This window comes from Hyperolius riggenbachi, chromosome 2 (assembly GCF_040937935.1).
Source record: "Hyperolius riggenbachi isolate aHypRig1 chromosome 2, aHypRig1.pri, whole genome shotgun sequence".
In the NCBI taxonomy this organism is placed as follows: Eukaryota; Metazoa; Chordata; class Amphibia; order Anura; family Hyperoliidae; genus Hyperolius; species Hyperolius riggenbachi.
This window is the reverse complement of record NC_090647.1, coordinates 478,675,169-478,691,966: the sequence shown is the minus strand read 5'-3', so window position 1 is coordinate 478,691,966 and position 16,798 is coordinate 478,675,169. Positions and strand designations below refer to the sequence as shown.

General features: G+C 43.8%; 1 protein-coding gene across 3 annotated transcripts in view; it reads left to right on the top strand.

The window, feature by feature from the left end:
* INPP5K (inositol polyphosphate-5-phosphatase K) overlaps positions 1-16,798 on the top strand; it is a 62,657-nt gene that overhangs the window by 31,872 nt on the left and 13,987 nt on the right. For 2 of the 3 annotated variants that reach the window (XM_068270289.1, XM_068270287.1), the window contains 6 exons: positions 1,642-1,753; positions 3,610-3,719; positions 3,806-3,832; positions 7,066-7,258; positions 8,072-8,209; positions 9,589-9,672. In XM_068270289.1, coding sequence (XP_068126390.1) covers positions 1,642-1,753; positions 3,610-3,719; positions 3,806-3,832; positions 7,066-7,258; positions 8,072-8,209; positions 9,589-9,672 — 664 coding nt within the window. The remainder of the gene's footprint in view (positions 1-1,641; positions 1,754-3,609; positions 3,720-3,805; positions 3,833-7,065; positions 7,259-8,071; positions 8,210-9,588; positions 9,673-16,798) is intronic. The other variant, XM_068270288.1, reaches the window with a different exon arrangement.

Here is a 16,798-nt window from a genome sequence, read left to right as displayed (position 1 = left end):
TTAGTCGGCCTTAGTGCTGGGATCTTCTTGAGGAAGTCCTCCTTTTGCTTCAAGTCCGGTACTTTGTTGCCATTGCAGTAAATGCTACTTGAAGGCTTTTTCTACTTCCTAGTAATGGAGGAAGCTGGAAGAAGCTAGTAATGGAGGAAGCTGGTAAATCTGATTCATTACCAGGAGTTTGAATTATTGTAAGGATCCAGCTTAGGATATCCCACTGTTCCACATACATCCCACCACACCATAATTCTGTTAGTTTTGATCTGTCACATCATTTTTTTCTGGATTTATTTATTGAAAATGTTTTAGTAGCCAAATGTTTACATCTCTCCACCTCCCCAGAAAGCCATAAATAAAAAGCTAGCCAGTCTGCTGCTACACTTCCAAACTGGTTAATGGTGTGTGACTGTGTGACTTTTATCACCACAAACATAAGAGGCCTATTTGCTAACCTGCGTTAAAAATGAGAAACAGCATTTTACTTTATAAAGTAGTGCCATGTTTCAAGTTTTATGTCATTATAGTCTAGGTTAGTAAAGTCTTTTTATTTCAGTGGGGCAGCTGAGGGGCTGGTGAATAGTAGAATGGGCACGTCTTTCCCACCGAGTCAACCCCTGTCCACAAATCACTGCAGCCTTTTATATTGTAATAGGGGTTGAAAATATGAGGCTGGAAAGAGGGTTAAAAGTTTCCTTAAGGTGGCCACTAATGATACAATTTGCTAAACAATACTTTACGAACGAATCTTTGTATGAATGAATGGAAATGATCGTTTGTGACCACTAATGGAAAAATAAAAACTCCTAACCAATCAGGTCAGAATAATAAAAATTGATCCGATTTTTGTATCGATCCAGTCAATCTGATTGGATTGGTTAGGAGGTTGTTGTCCATTAGTAACAGTATGCAGTGACGGTACTTTAAAAAGGATCTGTAACCAAGGACTGAACTTCATCCCAATCAGTAGCTGATACCCCCTTTTTCCATCTTTACCTTTTCTCGAATAGATCATCGGGGTGGGGGGCCGTATGGCTGATATTGTGGTGAAACCCCTCCCACAGTCTGTGAGCCTTGTTGCATTGTGGGAAATAACAGCTGTTTCCAACTGCCAAGCAACCAGTATCTCCCTCTGTGCAAGTGTATATGTATATAAAAAAAAACAACCTTTTAGCCTATCGCAATGTTAGTGGGTGTGGTTATAAATAATGGCAACTGGTGCTGGTTTTTTTCTTGTCTGCCAGCAGGAAAGCTGATTAAGTGCAGGTCATTGTAGGTCAAACAATAAGAACAAATTACATGACGAATATCAATTATTCCTTGATCTCTTCTAGTTTTTAACTTCTCCCTTTTCTTTTTCTTTTTTTTTTTTTTTTTTTTTGACCGATCACTTGAAGGATTTTTATTTATTTAACTCATTGTTCTGTACACATATTTTTCTTCATTTTATTTTTTTTGCAATCAAAATGTATTTGTACATAGAGGCCCATTTCCAAATGTATGTCCAGTGTTAGTTGGTCAGTAATCGTCCCTTTTTGGAAATGCCTGGAGCTTATGTTGTTCCTGCAATGTACAGCTTCATTGTAATAATTGATTTTATTATGATTTATTTCATGTTCTAAGCTTCCTTTCTCTTCTCCCACGCAGCGCAGTGTTTTGGTTTGGGGATCTAAACTTTCGAATTGCGGACTTTGGTATCCACTTTATTAGGGAAGTGGTAAACGGTAACAGATATAATTTACTTTGGGAAAAGGATCAGGTAAGTTCATTTAGCACTGTGGTAACAAACAGCATTGCATTGTCTAGTTCATCATTTGGGGTGACCCATATCGTTTTCTCTGGAATCATTTATGCTTGTTACTATATTTTCCCTAATATAGAACAGTCTACCTCTCGTTAAAAACACTCTGTTCAAAACTAATATAGTCTGTGGTACATTTGGGGGTCACTAATGTAATCTGAACTGCTACTGTAACATCTGTAAAAAAACAAACAAACAAAAAAAAAAAACAGCAAGTCCATCCGTGAATCTGACTGATCATTGTGTCGTCAATAATCATAATCGTAATCTTGTTTTTATATACTTGATTACTATGATATTTTCTATAATGTTCCATTACCATCTTTGGAGCTTAAGGCTGGTTTCACAGTGGGACGTTACAGGCGCACATTAGAGCAGCCTGTAACGCAGCCCACCGCACAGTAATGAAAAATCAATGGGCTGTTCACAGTGCCCACGTTGCGTTACATTGTAGCGCTGCGTCACAAGGCAACGTACTGCATGCAGTACTTTGGAGACTGCTTGCACATGCTCAGTAATGTTGGGGAGGAGCGGAGAGCAGCCAGGCACATGGCTAATTAATATGCACTGCACGTTATGACATGCAGTGTTTACTTCCTGGAGCAGCTGCTCTGTGCGGCGATTGGCCGGCGGGACCACGTGATGCCGCATGCGCACAAGAGTGCGCATCACGGCATCACTGACGCCAGAGTGAGCTGCACAACGCGTCTCACTCTGACGTCCAGATCCAGCACCACCAGGCGTTGAGTTAGGGGGACGTTATGCGACCTTAACGCCCCCTCTAACGCAACGTCCTGGTGTGAAATTAGCCTAAAGCAAACCTGACCACATACAGTGCTGTGAAGGAAAATAGCTGACTACTATAGCTGTTAAAGAACTGTGCATATGCCAGACAAAAAGAAAAGCTTCAGCAAGTGATGTGCACAAATGAGGAATCATCATGCTCACAATATAACAAGATAGTTTGAGAACTAGTCACACAGGTAATATACATGCAAAGGTGAAATGACGAACAAATGTACACGATTCCTGCCTAAAGGCCCATACACATGCTAGATTAAACTCTGCTGAAGCAGCCGATAATGACCTCCTCTGCTGATAATCCAGCATGTGTACAGCAGCTCCCGACAGGCATCAAGCCAGCGATTTGCCTGGTGGATCAATTTGGCTGTGCGACAGCCTATAGCTTTGTTCTGCTCAGTCAACCACCCGCCATGTGACGTCACCTCTGCCCTTCGCCTCTTCCCCACATAACAACATGAGACGTCATTAGCCTGCAGGCTAACTACGCATCTATTCTGTCTCAGGCTATATCGGTAGGCCGAGGGATCGGGTACTAGTCGGGTGACATCCAGCTAGCTGCTAACTGTTGTTGGGAACCTTTTTAATGAATGATTATCTGTCAACCCTTGGATAATGATTAATTTCCAACGATATTTTTCTATCATTTGTACAAGGCTTTAGATAGTCAAATTATGATCTGTACAGCCACTGATAATAATGTGGGGAAGGAAAAAGTTTATTTTACGGAGGCTGTTTACTCTTTTAGAAATGGCATGTAGATAGATGGCTCCTCTTTAAATTCCTGTGTGGAAGCTGAGATTAAAACGAAGCACATGAATAGCCTGTAATAAACGTGTTCTGTGTAGTGCAGAATTGTTCATTCTAGTGAATAAACTGGTGGGTTTCCTTTTACAGCAGTTTGGTCGCTGTAGTTATACACAGTAGTTACACTCGGATTTAATGTGTGAAGTACCACTATCAAGAAAATCTATTTTGGGCTTTTTACTAGCCGCCATCTTATTATTTTGTAGCTAAATATCGCCAAGAAGAAGGAACAGTTTCTACAAGGATTTTTGGAAGGCCCACTCAAATTTAAGCCTACTTACAAGTTTGATCTGAATTCCGATGTATATGATACAAGGTAAAGCAGAGATACTATAGCTATACTGTGTACATTATATGTATTGTGATACCTGTGTGTTACTCATTGATATGTTTCATTTCTAGATGGAAGAAGTCACTGTTTGGATTTAAGTAAGAGATAAATGTTTTGCATCCCTATAAGTAGATATAGGTGAAACTAATACGAAAATAAGTAGAATTCTAACATGCATCCATTCATTTCATGTAGATGTACATGTAAACCGTTCAGTATTTTCATTATCTCTGTAACTACATAGTCTTGGGATTTTTCTAGACACCTGGATAAAATTCCATTTAGTTAACTAGTCTGTCAAATCTCTGCACTCATTTTTAATTTTATGTGTAGATAGCCAATATCCATCAATTAAATGAACTGCTAGGTGCAGTCTGATACCCAAAATCAGGCTTTGTTGTAAGGATTAGTCCCAAGGAGTACTGGAACTTAAAGGATACCCGAGGTGACGTGACATTATGAGATAGACATGTGTATGTACAGTGCCAAGCACACAAATAACTATGCTGTGTTCCTTTTGTTGTTTTAATTGCCTGAAAGAGTTAAACATCAGGTATGTGGCAGTTCCTGTCTGAGTCAGGACTGGGTCAGACTACAGTGTGACCCTCACTGATAAGAAATTACAACTATAAAACACTTTCCTAGCAGAAAATGGCTTCTGAGAGCAGGAGAGAGATAAAAAGGGTCAATAGATTTAGCTCTGGCATACTTTAATTAATGTGTCACTGAGCAAAAACAATAAAGCAGTAAAAATTTAAAAAGTACATTAAAATATAAACTGTGGAATATCTTAAATCATTTTTAGGAGAAGGATAGTTCATTACAATGGTTTATTTTATTAGTTTATTTTGACCTCGGGTGGATTTTTCAGTGATGGGATCAATGTATTGCTGGCTGCCTAGTTTATCTTTACAAGCACTCTTATTTTTGCTGTGTTTCCTGTGGCAAGGGCCTGCTTTGGATGCTGATGGGTGTCGCTGGGGTGCTCTTAGTTAGGTTTTTTTGTCTTGGTATTTGCTCAGCATAAATTTCAACAGTGCAGAAATAATCAGAGTTGAGCCAAGTGTTTTGCCTATAGGCATAATTAAACAATTCTTAAATCTCTTGGTAAATTTAAAGGTCCGTACACACGCCGGACTTTAGGCAACGACGGGTCCGTCGTTGCCTCCCGCTGGGTGGGCGTGCCAGCGACAGTCCGGCGTATGTACGCTCTGTCGTCAGACTGATACGGCTGTTTCTGAGCGATCCGCCGGGCGGATCGCTCAGAAACAGCCGTATCAGTCTGACGACAGAGCGTACACACACCGGACTGTCGCTGGCACGCCCACCCAGCGGGAGGCAACGACGGACCCGTCGTTGCCTAAAGTCCGGCGTGTGTACGGACCTTAAGGCTGTTTTCCCAGACCTGTGCACTTGTCAGGAAGTTCAGGCTCTCGGCTGCGAGTGTCTTCTTGCTGCAATTTCAATTTTGGCGATAGAAAAAAAATGCAGTATGTCACGTCTCGATACAGGTACCGCCGTGTTCAGATCTAACTCTATGGGTGGATGGGGGCTGAGGGTAATGCCTGTCCAGTACAGGAGAGCAGCTGACAGGTGGGGAATTCTCTGCCTTCACCCTCCTAGTGGAAAATGGGCCTTGCAGTACCTGGAAAGTCAATAGGCCCTGTTTCCTTTAAACTACCAGATTTGTGGCAGCAAAAATAAACACTCTAGTCGAATATTTGATATTCTACTATCGGCTATATCCCGATGGCCCAAATTTTCTGGCACATTTATTACACCAAACCTCTATGTAACTGGATAGTGTGCTGGTTAGGGGCACTTCCTTTGATGTAAGAGCTCAGGGTTCAAGCCATAGCTGTACCTAACCAGTGAGAAGTCCTTGGGCAAGACTCCCCCAACACTCTATATGCCTACTAGAGTACTTTAGGCAGCATGCTCTCAGTGGCTGCAGCTCTTTAGCTACCCATGTCAACAGGAAAAAAGTGCTTTACGAATGTTAGCGTATTACTGCAAATCACTGTCACACAGTAATTTGTAACTTACTGGCAGCATGTGTTGCCAGCAACTAGGCCTCTGGCAAAAAAATGCTGATAAATTTCAGTTGCTAGCACTTCAGAAGCTTAATGACTGTATTAATATAGGTCTAACACTGTGAATCATTCCTACAGTATTTATTTCAGGAATAAATTGAGCCTAGTGTGCACAAGAGGCTGTTAGGTGTCTGCTGAAAGACTGCCCCTGTTGTAATCTGCAGCTAAATCTGGTCACACTGTCCAGTTCTACAAGCCGTACGACTGATACATTGACAATGATGAACTGTGCAGGGGATAACCGTATGCATGCGTGTTTGCAGGCTTTGCAAATTCTTATGTGAGTGATTCCAGCATCCCAATAACATTGATTGTTGTGCACCCCTTGGAAAAGGACCAAACCCTTCACTAAAAGATATCTCAGCCCAAAAGAAAATTAAAAAATGGAGGGAGCAGGTAATTTATAGGGGGCTTTTCTCATGCCCACCGCTGCTCCCGTTCTCCTCCGGCACCCTCCATTACTCTGTGATGACCCTACGAAGCTACTTCCTGGTTGGGAGGGTCAGCAGAGCAAAGCAGCTGTGACTTGATCGCGTGCCGGGAGCGCTCTGCGCATACGCACTACGTCACAACTACATATTGCTCAAGCGCAGAGCTCCTGGCCGCGGCAGTCAGTAACGGAGGGTGCAGGAGTAGAACAGGGGTAACGGTGGGCATGAGGAGAGCCCACTACACATGCCTGCTCCCTGTTTTCTAAAATTTTCTTATGGGCCCTTTCACACTGGTGAGGTGCGTCAAATTGATGCACTTCTACCTCACTCCAGTGTTAACCTATGGGGGAAATCACATTACCTGCGTCCTCAGTCTGACACTCTTCCAAAACTGTTACCTCGCGTTCTGCATCAGACTGGAAGTCATGTAAGTCTATGATGACGCCTGTAAGTGTAAACGCCCGACGCAGATTTTACGTGTCGCACATGCACAGAAGCGTATTTTTTGCAACACTTCCTGTTTGGCCGGATGCCACACAGGGAATACCGCATAGTATCTCTGTACTTCTTGAAGGCCTATTTCTGTGCAGTGTGAAACCGGCCTTTGGATTAAGGTATCCTTTAATTATGTTTGCAGGATAAATTTGTGATTGGCTTATCAAAGAAAAGGTTGCTGCTTTAGTTGTCTGTATTTATATAGCATCTCTAGATTGTCTGCCACTAACACTATGGTTTCAGAAGCTTATCATACTTGGTCAGAATTTGTCTAGACACCATGGTGTATCATAAATATGTCTCATTCTCTAGTGGGAAAAAGCGCAAACCAGCCTGGACAGATCGCATTTTGTGGAGGCTAAAGGCAGTTTCAGAGAATGGACCAGAAGAATCTATTGGCTCTGCATTTGAGCATATCTTAAGTGTTCATTTAGATAAATATACAAGTAACATGAGCTACGGAATCAGTGACCACAAGCCAGTAACGGGATCTTTCACTCTGCAGGTGAGTGCTTGAAATTGGTATTAAAGCAAACCTGAGCTGAAACTAAATGGATAAGATAAACTGGATCTATAGTTCCACTCCTATATATAGTATTCTATAGAAGGGTCCACACAGTTTGCAGGAACTCCCAGATTGTTTTTAAAAAAAATTTTTAACAATAAAGGAACTCGAAGATTTTTTATTCCATTACACACACAAGATGCCGTCACCATACTTTTGGGGCCACTAGAGGTCCCATTTGTCATGGCATAGTACAGACTTTACTCTTGGTATAGAGTCTGTCCTGTGCCTTGACAAAGGGGACCCCTAGTGGCAGAACCTTCTTTGGAATAATGTATTGGGTGCTTACTGGGTCCAGCACTGACAACATTCCTGCATAAGGTATGAGATCTTGGATTTGATCAACCCCTAAATATGACTTTCTTAGAATCCCATGGTCTTTTTTTGGTGTGTTTTATAGGCTAAAAAAAGGTTTTGTTCAATGCTGGGCTAACTGCTTACAGTGTATATGCTGCACATTACACTGTGTTGCACTCCACCTTTGTTAGGTACATGATCCCTGCCAAGGTGTTGGGGTGTTTTATGTAGTGTGTGTATTGAGTAATATGAGGGAGATGTTTGCACATAATACTGCTTTTTTGTCCATGTGTGTGTCTGTATAGGTTTTTGCACTGTGTGGTCAGGTGAATTGCCCTTGACTTTATTTGGAATTATGATTATAGCTATTATTACGTGATTAGGTTATAGTGCCTTTTGATTGGGTGTAGTCTGTTTCATCAGTTATATTACACTAAATAGTTACCTGTTTTGCAGATGAAGCCTCTTATCCTGGAACCATCTGTGACTCTGAAGGCAGAGGGCGAGTGGAATGCTGATCATGACTCTCTCATTAGCTATTCTGTCGCCAAAGATTTTCCCAGCAGCACTTGGGACTGGATTGGTCTATACAGGGTTAGTAATACGATCACTGCCTTACATGTGAATGAAGCCGTTTTTAATGGATTGAGGATTTTTCTATAACACTAATGCTACAATTGGACTGAGTCTTCATTGCAAGGAAAGCATGCTGGGAAACGTATAGTAGATTAATTACAGCCCTTCAGGAAAGAAATGGGATGCAGAACACCTACTAGGGGAATCTGCAAGAAATTATGATTTATTTATTTTTTCAAGTAGTTTAACATGCTTTTTTACTTCTGGAAAATCTCCACAAGTGACTGCTCACTTACTGCATTAGGCAATAAACTGTTTATACAAAGCAGCACAGCTTGCTTTAACCTCCCTGGTGGTACGATTATTTCTAGATTTTAAGGTCTAAAAGTGGTGCAATTTATTCACACGGTTTTACACCCTAAAAGCAGGAAAACCTCATACTGCAGAGAGATCTGCGGCAGCTCTGTACATTATTCAACTCCCCTGCATCCAGCGCTGCAATTCTCCTCTGTTCACCGGGTGGTGCTGTACCAATATAGTGAGACTGCCGGCTGTCCTCCCCACCGCCATTCATCATATCTCTGGTGTCTAGTGGTCGCGTCCCCCCCCCCCCCCTTCCTTTTATCATATAGTGTTCCTGGTGTCTATTGGTCCCCCTCCCTCTCCCATATAGGATACATGGGGTCCAGTGGTCTTCCCTTCCTCTCCTGTTGAGTGCTCCCTGGTGTCTGGTGGCCACCTTTACTCCACGTGTCTTCTAATTGCAGAGTGCATGCAGCAGAGGAAGTGGAAGAGCATCTCACCTGATCTCACCTGATCCAGGGCCGGTCCTGGACATGCTGTATGCGACTCCCTTGTGTCCTCTTCCCGCATTGGGCCTCCAGTGTTTGAACTCGCGAGATAGTAATATGAATGTAAAAGTTGTGTGAGTTCCCATTTCTCCTGTGTTTTATTTGTGGAACCTCATATTCTTACAACAGTTTGGCAACCTTGATTAACATTTTGTGATCTGACATTTGTCAGGTTTATTAATGTGTATTCCCTTACCCTCTCTGCTGGTGACACCCAGGACTCTGCTCTGGGCTGGAGTGCCTGTTTACCCTCTCTGTAGTACAATGTCTATTTTGGCACAGAGTATTAGTTGGGAAACTGGTGACAGTGTACAGCCCTAGTGGACTTTCCAAAATACTATAGGAAGAATTGATTCCAAGGAGGGGATGAAAAGGAAGTATCGAGTTTTACTAGGACAGGAAACAACGAGAACTCTGCCCATTGGGGACACAGATGTCTGTCTGAACCTGAAAGATGCTCTAATCTGCCACTCTGTTCAACAGTAAAGCCATGCTTTGATTAGAGTGCCACTTTAATATATTTTAACGGTTTGTTTAAATTTATAGGTTGGCTTTAGACATACCAACGATTATGTCACTTATGCCTGGGTTAAAGATGATGAAATTTCATTCAGTAAAGACTGCAGCCAGGTGAGTTAATGAATATTGATGTCTTCTCCTCAGTTATTATGTGAGAGATTTGCTTTAGACAGCAGATGGTAAGAGTGTTTGCAAATTTTAACTAAGCTGACAGTGCAGACACTAAAGATGTAACAATTCCATACACACTTTCTCAAGAGAATTTCCAGGTCTTTTCTGTAAAAAAGATCTGTACTTCATGGTGCTTGATGCTCTATGTCTATGAAGGATATTTGTATTTTCGCAAAAAAATAGATAAGGTGGCACTCCTCTTGGATAACGTAAAGCAAAAAAGTCAACGCAGGCAAAAACGTTCTCACCACAACGCTTGGCTGTTCCTCAGTATGAGATCTCTGGATGTGTGCTCCGTGGTTAGTCCAGGAAGAAAGAATCCATCTTACAAACCATTATGGAGAGTGTTATAAACTGTTCTTATCACCTTGCTTCGACACCATCGTCTCACAGACTGTGAGATCACTTGACTCTCCACACAGCAAACAGTAGATAGACTTTCTCAGGCTTCTTAAATGTTTACGTTATTTATTCAGGACTACAGAAATACAGATAGATACATTCATCATATCCTAGCCATGCCAATCTTCATGGTGCGTTACAAGCTCATGATTAGACTCCCTACTGAAGTCACTCAGGCACTTCTTGCTAACCTACGTTCCACTAAACTACCTATGTACAGCAGACATTATATCAGATTACATAAAGGAAGAACATGCTTAAAGAAATAATTGGGTTCCAGTCAGTATTGCGAGCTAGTGCGGAAGGAAGAAGCAGAAGTGAGTTCCCCATCGCTCGCTCCAGATTTAATACCGACTAGGAAAGAGTTAAATATGACATCATCTTCGCCACCCCCTATATCAGTCTATTGGTGGACCCACTCGTGGTGTCATCATACCCGCCTACTCGATTAATAATCGATGAGGCACTTGACCCAGATGCAGGCATGTGGATGTTTAGTAAATATGGCCAATGTTTACTGTTCCTGTCCTGTAAGTGGAGGTCAGAGTAAACTGATGGCCTTCTCTTAGGAACATGTTCTCAGTATCTGCGTGTATCCTCTGCTACACGCAGACCCTGAGATGCCTCTGCCTGCATCACCAAACCTCTATCTATTTTAAAGGCATACACTGCGGACAAGCCTTTTACATAAAACTCAGGCCAAGTAACTGAGGCCTACTTAAATTATAACAATCCCCCCTAAAACGGCTTGACCCGCAGATCTCAGCGTCTGAACCTCCCAGTACCTGGTTTCTTTCTTGTATGTTTCACTTTTCGATGTTCGTGCTCACACAACTTCTCTGCTCTAGGCGGTTACCCCTGGAAGAGAGAGAGCAAGACCTCTTGGTCTTCCTGTAACCAGGCTCTCTGGGGAGGCCCTACTTCTAAATCCCTCAATACCACATGCTCAGCATTTGCGTCACTTGCGTATCACTCACAAACTTGCATGACCACAGAAAAGTGAAACTCGTTTGTTTGTTACAAAACGGAGCAGTGCCAGGTGCCTTCTAAAAGAGCGCCTTTATACAATCAGCCCCATCATAGGTACTACTAAACCTATACCCGTAACCCTGTATATCCCTTAATTTAAACTATTGGTTCAGGAGATTGTTTATGAGGCACCAATCCCTGGACCGGTTAATTTATTTTACGTAATTTTAACCTGCAACCTCACCTGGATAATGATGCCTAAAGTTGTCATCCCCATCCAGACGACCAGTGGGTGTAGAAAGAACTTTGGAACTGCAGATGCCCCGTCCGAGTGTCCCTGGAACATCACCGGAACCTTTGTCCACCAGGGCAGACTGGAACTCACCTGCTCATTTTTGTGTTCTACCTCGTTAAGATCACCTGTATCATGGTGAAATCTTACCTCTAACTTAGTGTACTGTTTGTTTAACCTTTGTAACAAAATGTGGTCGTCTTGGATCAAACCCTGTTCCCCTTCGTCCCATGTCGGGTTCTCTTTCAGGACGGGAACTACCCGTGAAACTTTGACCTTTAGAGTTCTCTTAACAATTTGAGAAACAACGTCATCAAACCTGGATGACAGGATCCATATGGGATCTCCACTCACACAATATGTTCCCCTTGGAAACTCCCCCTTATCGGAACAATTATGAGAATATACCTTGAATGTATCATTAGACCTTATGTTAAAAAACCAAACCTTTCCTTCAGCCACCGGAACTATCGGTTGGGCTTCAGGGTGGATCTTTTGAATGGTAGCCTCGCACTCTGCGTTATTGAGCCTGCAGGCTTCTTCACTAAATTTGGCTTGCCCCGGCCAACGCAGATACTTCTGCAAGAATTGCCCGCATGAGGACAACTCTACTTGCTTCACCTCCCCGTCTAGCACCAAAAAAGGTTGACCTCTCAGGTCCTGGTGTAAGACACGGGTTGAGGTGGGAACTAAGGAAGTAGCGGTGCCTAAAGGAATGTTGCACCGTTTCCATTTGTTCACCCAAACATCTCGAAGCTGCCATGCAAAAGATCCTTCTCCAGAAAAATTAATATACCTCCCCTTGTCCAATCTCTCGCTGACAAAATATGTCCCCAGCTGTCCTGATTGGACCTCTTCCCCCCTTATGTCCTGAGGCACAATATGTACCTGAGGTCGGGAAGACTGTACTCTCTGCAATCTTTCGATTAAGAGTACCTCATCACTTACCCAACTATCATGAGGATAAGCTGCTGCATATGGACTGTGTAATATCGTCCCCTGTTGTGACCCGTGTGGTGTGAATGGGGTTCCCTGTGTGGGCTTTCCCTCCCCCGGGACCGCTCTCCCCACCCTCTTTGTCACCTGGAAATGTGGCTTGATCTCGATTGTTACTTCTTGTTTCGAGAACCACCCACCCTTGGCTTTCCAGCCTTTACGTGTGTATAGTTGTTTCAGAGGCACTCTCTGTTGGTAGCTCCAGAGTGTGATGTGGTCCCCTGCGTCTCTCTGGTAAGAGAATTGACGCCTCCTGCTCGTTCCTCTCCAATCTGGACCCATCTCACTCTGCATAACCAAGACAAGGTACCCCTGAATCACACACTCCACCTTTTGCATGTACCCATTGTACTGCAATGTACCTTTTAACAAACCTTTGGATCGGTGCATCGATTCTGGGAGTGTGGCATTCAATAGCAGATTTACACTGCCATTAAATTCCCACTGCCCGCACACTTGACCCTTCAGACCTTTCACCCACCTTGTGCCATGAAATTTGCTTTCTCCTGGCACAAGTGCTCTTTTCCTCCGTCCCTGCATGGTCCGTCTGTGCCAAGCGGAGGGAGGTGTGAAAGGATTAGTACCTTTGTCACCAAACATTAACATGCTTGGGCCTTGCATTCTCATTAACCCCTTATTATACATGAGAATGTCCTCTCTTCGTTCTCCTAGGACGAAATGGCAACCTAGGATCACCATCAGCACGGTACTCCTCATTATAAACGCACCACCTTGGGAAAGAAAAACATTAGCAATTTGCACTATGCTTTGCTCAGACAGTTTTTTTAGACGTTTTCCGATCTCAGGAACCTCGGTTTTTAGTCTCTTTCCCATTTCAGGAATCTCGTGTTTTAGTCTCTTTCCAATCTCAGGAATCTCGTGTTTTAGTCTCTTTCCAATCTCAGGAATCTCGCTGGTCTCCAAGCTTAGATTGGCATCTGGAACCTTTCGCGTATCCGACTGACATCTCCAGCTTTGCTGCCAGCACGGCATCTGTCTCAAATCCATATTGCCAAACGCCTGAAATCGAAATACAAACAAATCAATTCTTATTAATGATTTGGGATTCGCCCTGCGGCTTGTACTCTTTACACTTTAAATTGATCAATATATACCGTAATTGATCTCGTTGCTTTATGGTTCTCATGAACTCTGTTTACTCTTATTGGTAGATTGGAGTTAAACTTCACCCCCCCTACCTCAGTACTATCCTCAGTACTTACCTGTTTACAATATGCTCCCGTGGACTTCACCTATGGAAGCTCGCTTCACCTTTGGAAGCTCTCACCTCATTGCAGCTCACTCCACATCCCCCCTTATCTGTCCATGCGCGGCCGTCGCATGCACAGATTACGGATGCCACACCTGATGCTGCTTTGCAGGTGAGCCTGCAATGCTCTTACTCATTATCGCATTTACTTATCTAGAACTTCATTGCGATACCAGCTCTGCTAGAAGTTCTGTGTGTTGTACCCTCTGATCAATGTTTGCCGTGCCACCACCTAAACTACCAAAAAATTGCTGCCTCCCTGTCGGAAGGAGCACTTTGCACTTAAACTACACAGGGTGCAGGGCTAAGCATACCAGCGTCACATGCCTGTATGCAGATCCCTGAATGCCCACATGGTAGGTAGTCACATGGCAAACACCGTACTGATACACTGTCACTCTGTAAACGGCAATTCTATCATCTGCATAATTGCCCCATGAACTGCTGTCAGTCCTTGTTCTTTGTGCTACAATTGATAGGAGCTGGAAAAAACATATTTGACCAATCAGTGGACGGAAAAAAACGCACAAAAAACAGCCCCAGCCCAGCATAGACCTCTCAGTCAAGTTCTGGCCCTGTCCACGAAAAAAAACCGGAAACCCTGATTGGTCAACTCCCTTTTTTTCCAACTCCGGCACCCCCCTTGATGCGCTGTCCCCCTTTCCTTCTATTGGGAACTCATGCTGCACCACCCATTAAGGTGCCCCACTTACAGGAATAATCCCATAAGCAACACAGTACAGACCCATTTCTGATCTGTACTGCTACGTGTGTCCCTGCACCCAGCTGGGAAACACTTCCTATTCTGGCATTCCTTTCCATGGACCCAGGGAAAAGCTCTGGGGAAATACTTTGAGAGCCGAGACACACAGTAGACTGTCTCTGTATTTCTACCCCCCTCCCTTTCAGCTGCTCTGCCCGGAGCCGCGAGCACAGCCTGACGTGATGTGGATCCCCCAGCCCCTCCTCCCCCCTGCCATGACGTGTGGGGGCCATGACTCACGGGGGCGGGCTCTCTCCACTGCCGCCATTTTGAGTCCTGGACTGCCAGCTAAGACGGCTGCTCCCATAGCAGCCTCTCGTTTCCTATATCTTAGGAGAAAGAACAAAATCAAATAGAACATACATTTTTTTTATGCATAGTTACACACAGCATCTATCCACAGTGCACAAAAATCAGCCTCAGCATTCCTTCACGTCTCAGCTGTAATCCGAACTGCAATCAGACATACGGATCCCCAGAGACGTAGGAATCTTTCTCACTCTATCACAGACATAACTAAGAACCGCCCGAGCGAGCTATACGACTCCAAACCACTGTAACTGTTTTAACTGTTAACATCCCAGCTCGAACTTCAACACAATACAGACATTGAAAAAACATGTTAGCAGCAGCACCGACTGGAAATGCGAGAAACGTGCAGAACATCTCACAAACAGAAAGACACTTGCTTTCCTCCTCTCTCCCTCTATCCCCTCTCTCCACAACTCATCTGCAGCTTATCTCAGCCATAACTCAGAACTATTACAGCGCTATTACTGAGACGAACAACAGACGAGCTGGCTGAACAACATAACAGATGCAGATATTTACAAGCATGTTAGCAACTCTGACTGGAAACGCGCGGAGGAAAGACAAACAAAAACCTCACCCATTATCTCAGCTGTCCCTCTGCGAACTTCCACAGCTACCCAGAGACAAGGGCTGTCCACCTAGCTCCCCGAGAAAAACTTACTTCTAAGTTTTACAACTGTTCTCTCCTGTCTACTCTGCTACCTCTCCCCCCTGTCCACCACTAACACTGTTGGTTTCCCTCTGCCGCGGGGGACCCCCCCCCCCCCCTTATCTATCATCCTGCCCAGTCTCTGGACAGGGAGAGAAAAACAAAACAAAACCCAGAGAGCGAGATAACAAAACATCTGCCACACAGGAACATTGAATCCTAAGAAACAATCAAAGCGCATAAACTCTGAAAACACGTTCTGTATTTACATCGGAGCTGCACCTCTCCTCACCCCTCCCTTCACGCACAGGAGAGATGAGAAGCCCGCAGCCTCCACTCTGCAATTAACACAGAATGTACACATTAACACAGATAACGCCATATAACAACGTAAAACATACTTGCCTGAGCAGAAGACTTTGTAAGCCTGCGAATTCGACCAGCTTTTGGCAACTTTCCACGACACTGAGTGGATCTCTGGAACTACTGAGCGTCAGCTCTGTGTACCCACACTGGCTCAGCGGATCAATCTCCAGCGGCAGCTGCCAGCCGGCCTCGGAGCCTTCCAGTCACCTGTGATCCGGTTTAGGCTGTGACTGATGTGCACTGTCAGTCAAAGTTTAACATCCACGAGTGTCGCCGCTGGTTTCCCCGAATTGCAGCCCGTGCCCGTGTGTGCTCGGCTCCCACACACTACTCACACCAGCTTATCAAGCAAGTTAAGTCACGTGCACCTTCCATTCATGCAAAATGTGCGTTTATTACCTAAGGTCTCCATACAAAAACGTGTTTCAACAAATGCCAAGGACCATCAGCATATACCGCCTTTGGTGAAGCTAGGCAGGTCACAGTGGGAGAGGAGGTGGGCGACGGGGACAAAAAAGGAGCTGACGACGTCTGTTTTGCCTCACGTAGATGCTTGGAAACCAGCGTGACCAAGCGTCTTCGTGATGCGAAACAGACGTCGCCAGCTCCGTGTCCCCGCCACCCACCTCCACTCCCACTGTGACCAGCCTAGCTTCATCGAAGGCGGTATGCTGATGATCCTTGGCATTTTTTGAAACACATTTTTGTATGGATACCTTAGGTATAAAACGCACATTTTTGCATGGATGGAAGGTGCACGTGACTTCTGTTACTCTTCATAATGGTTTGTCTATGAAGGATACCTATGTTTTTATATCTTCTATGTCTAATTTTACTTATGTGTTATATATTAATTGTTTTAATTGTACCAAATGTTTAGTTATAAAACTGTATTCATTGAAGCATGTCCCCTTAAAAGTCACACTTCTGCTCCTTATTTTCTAAATAAACAGGAAATCAGGAAACTATGTTGTGACTGCTTTAAGCACTGACAGGGGAATTTATGGTTTATTTTTTTTTTTGTGCACATGATATTGCTTTGGTACA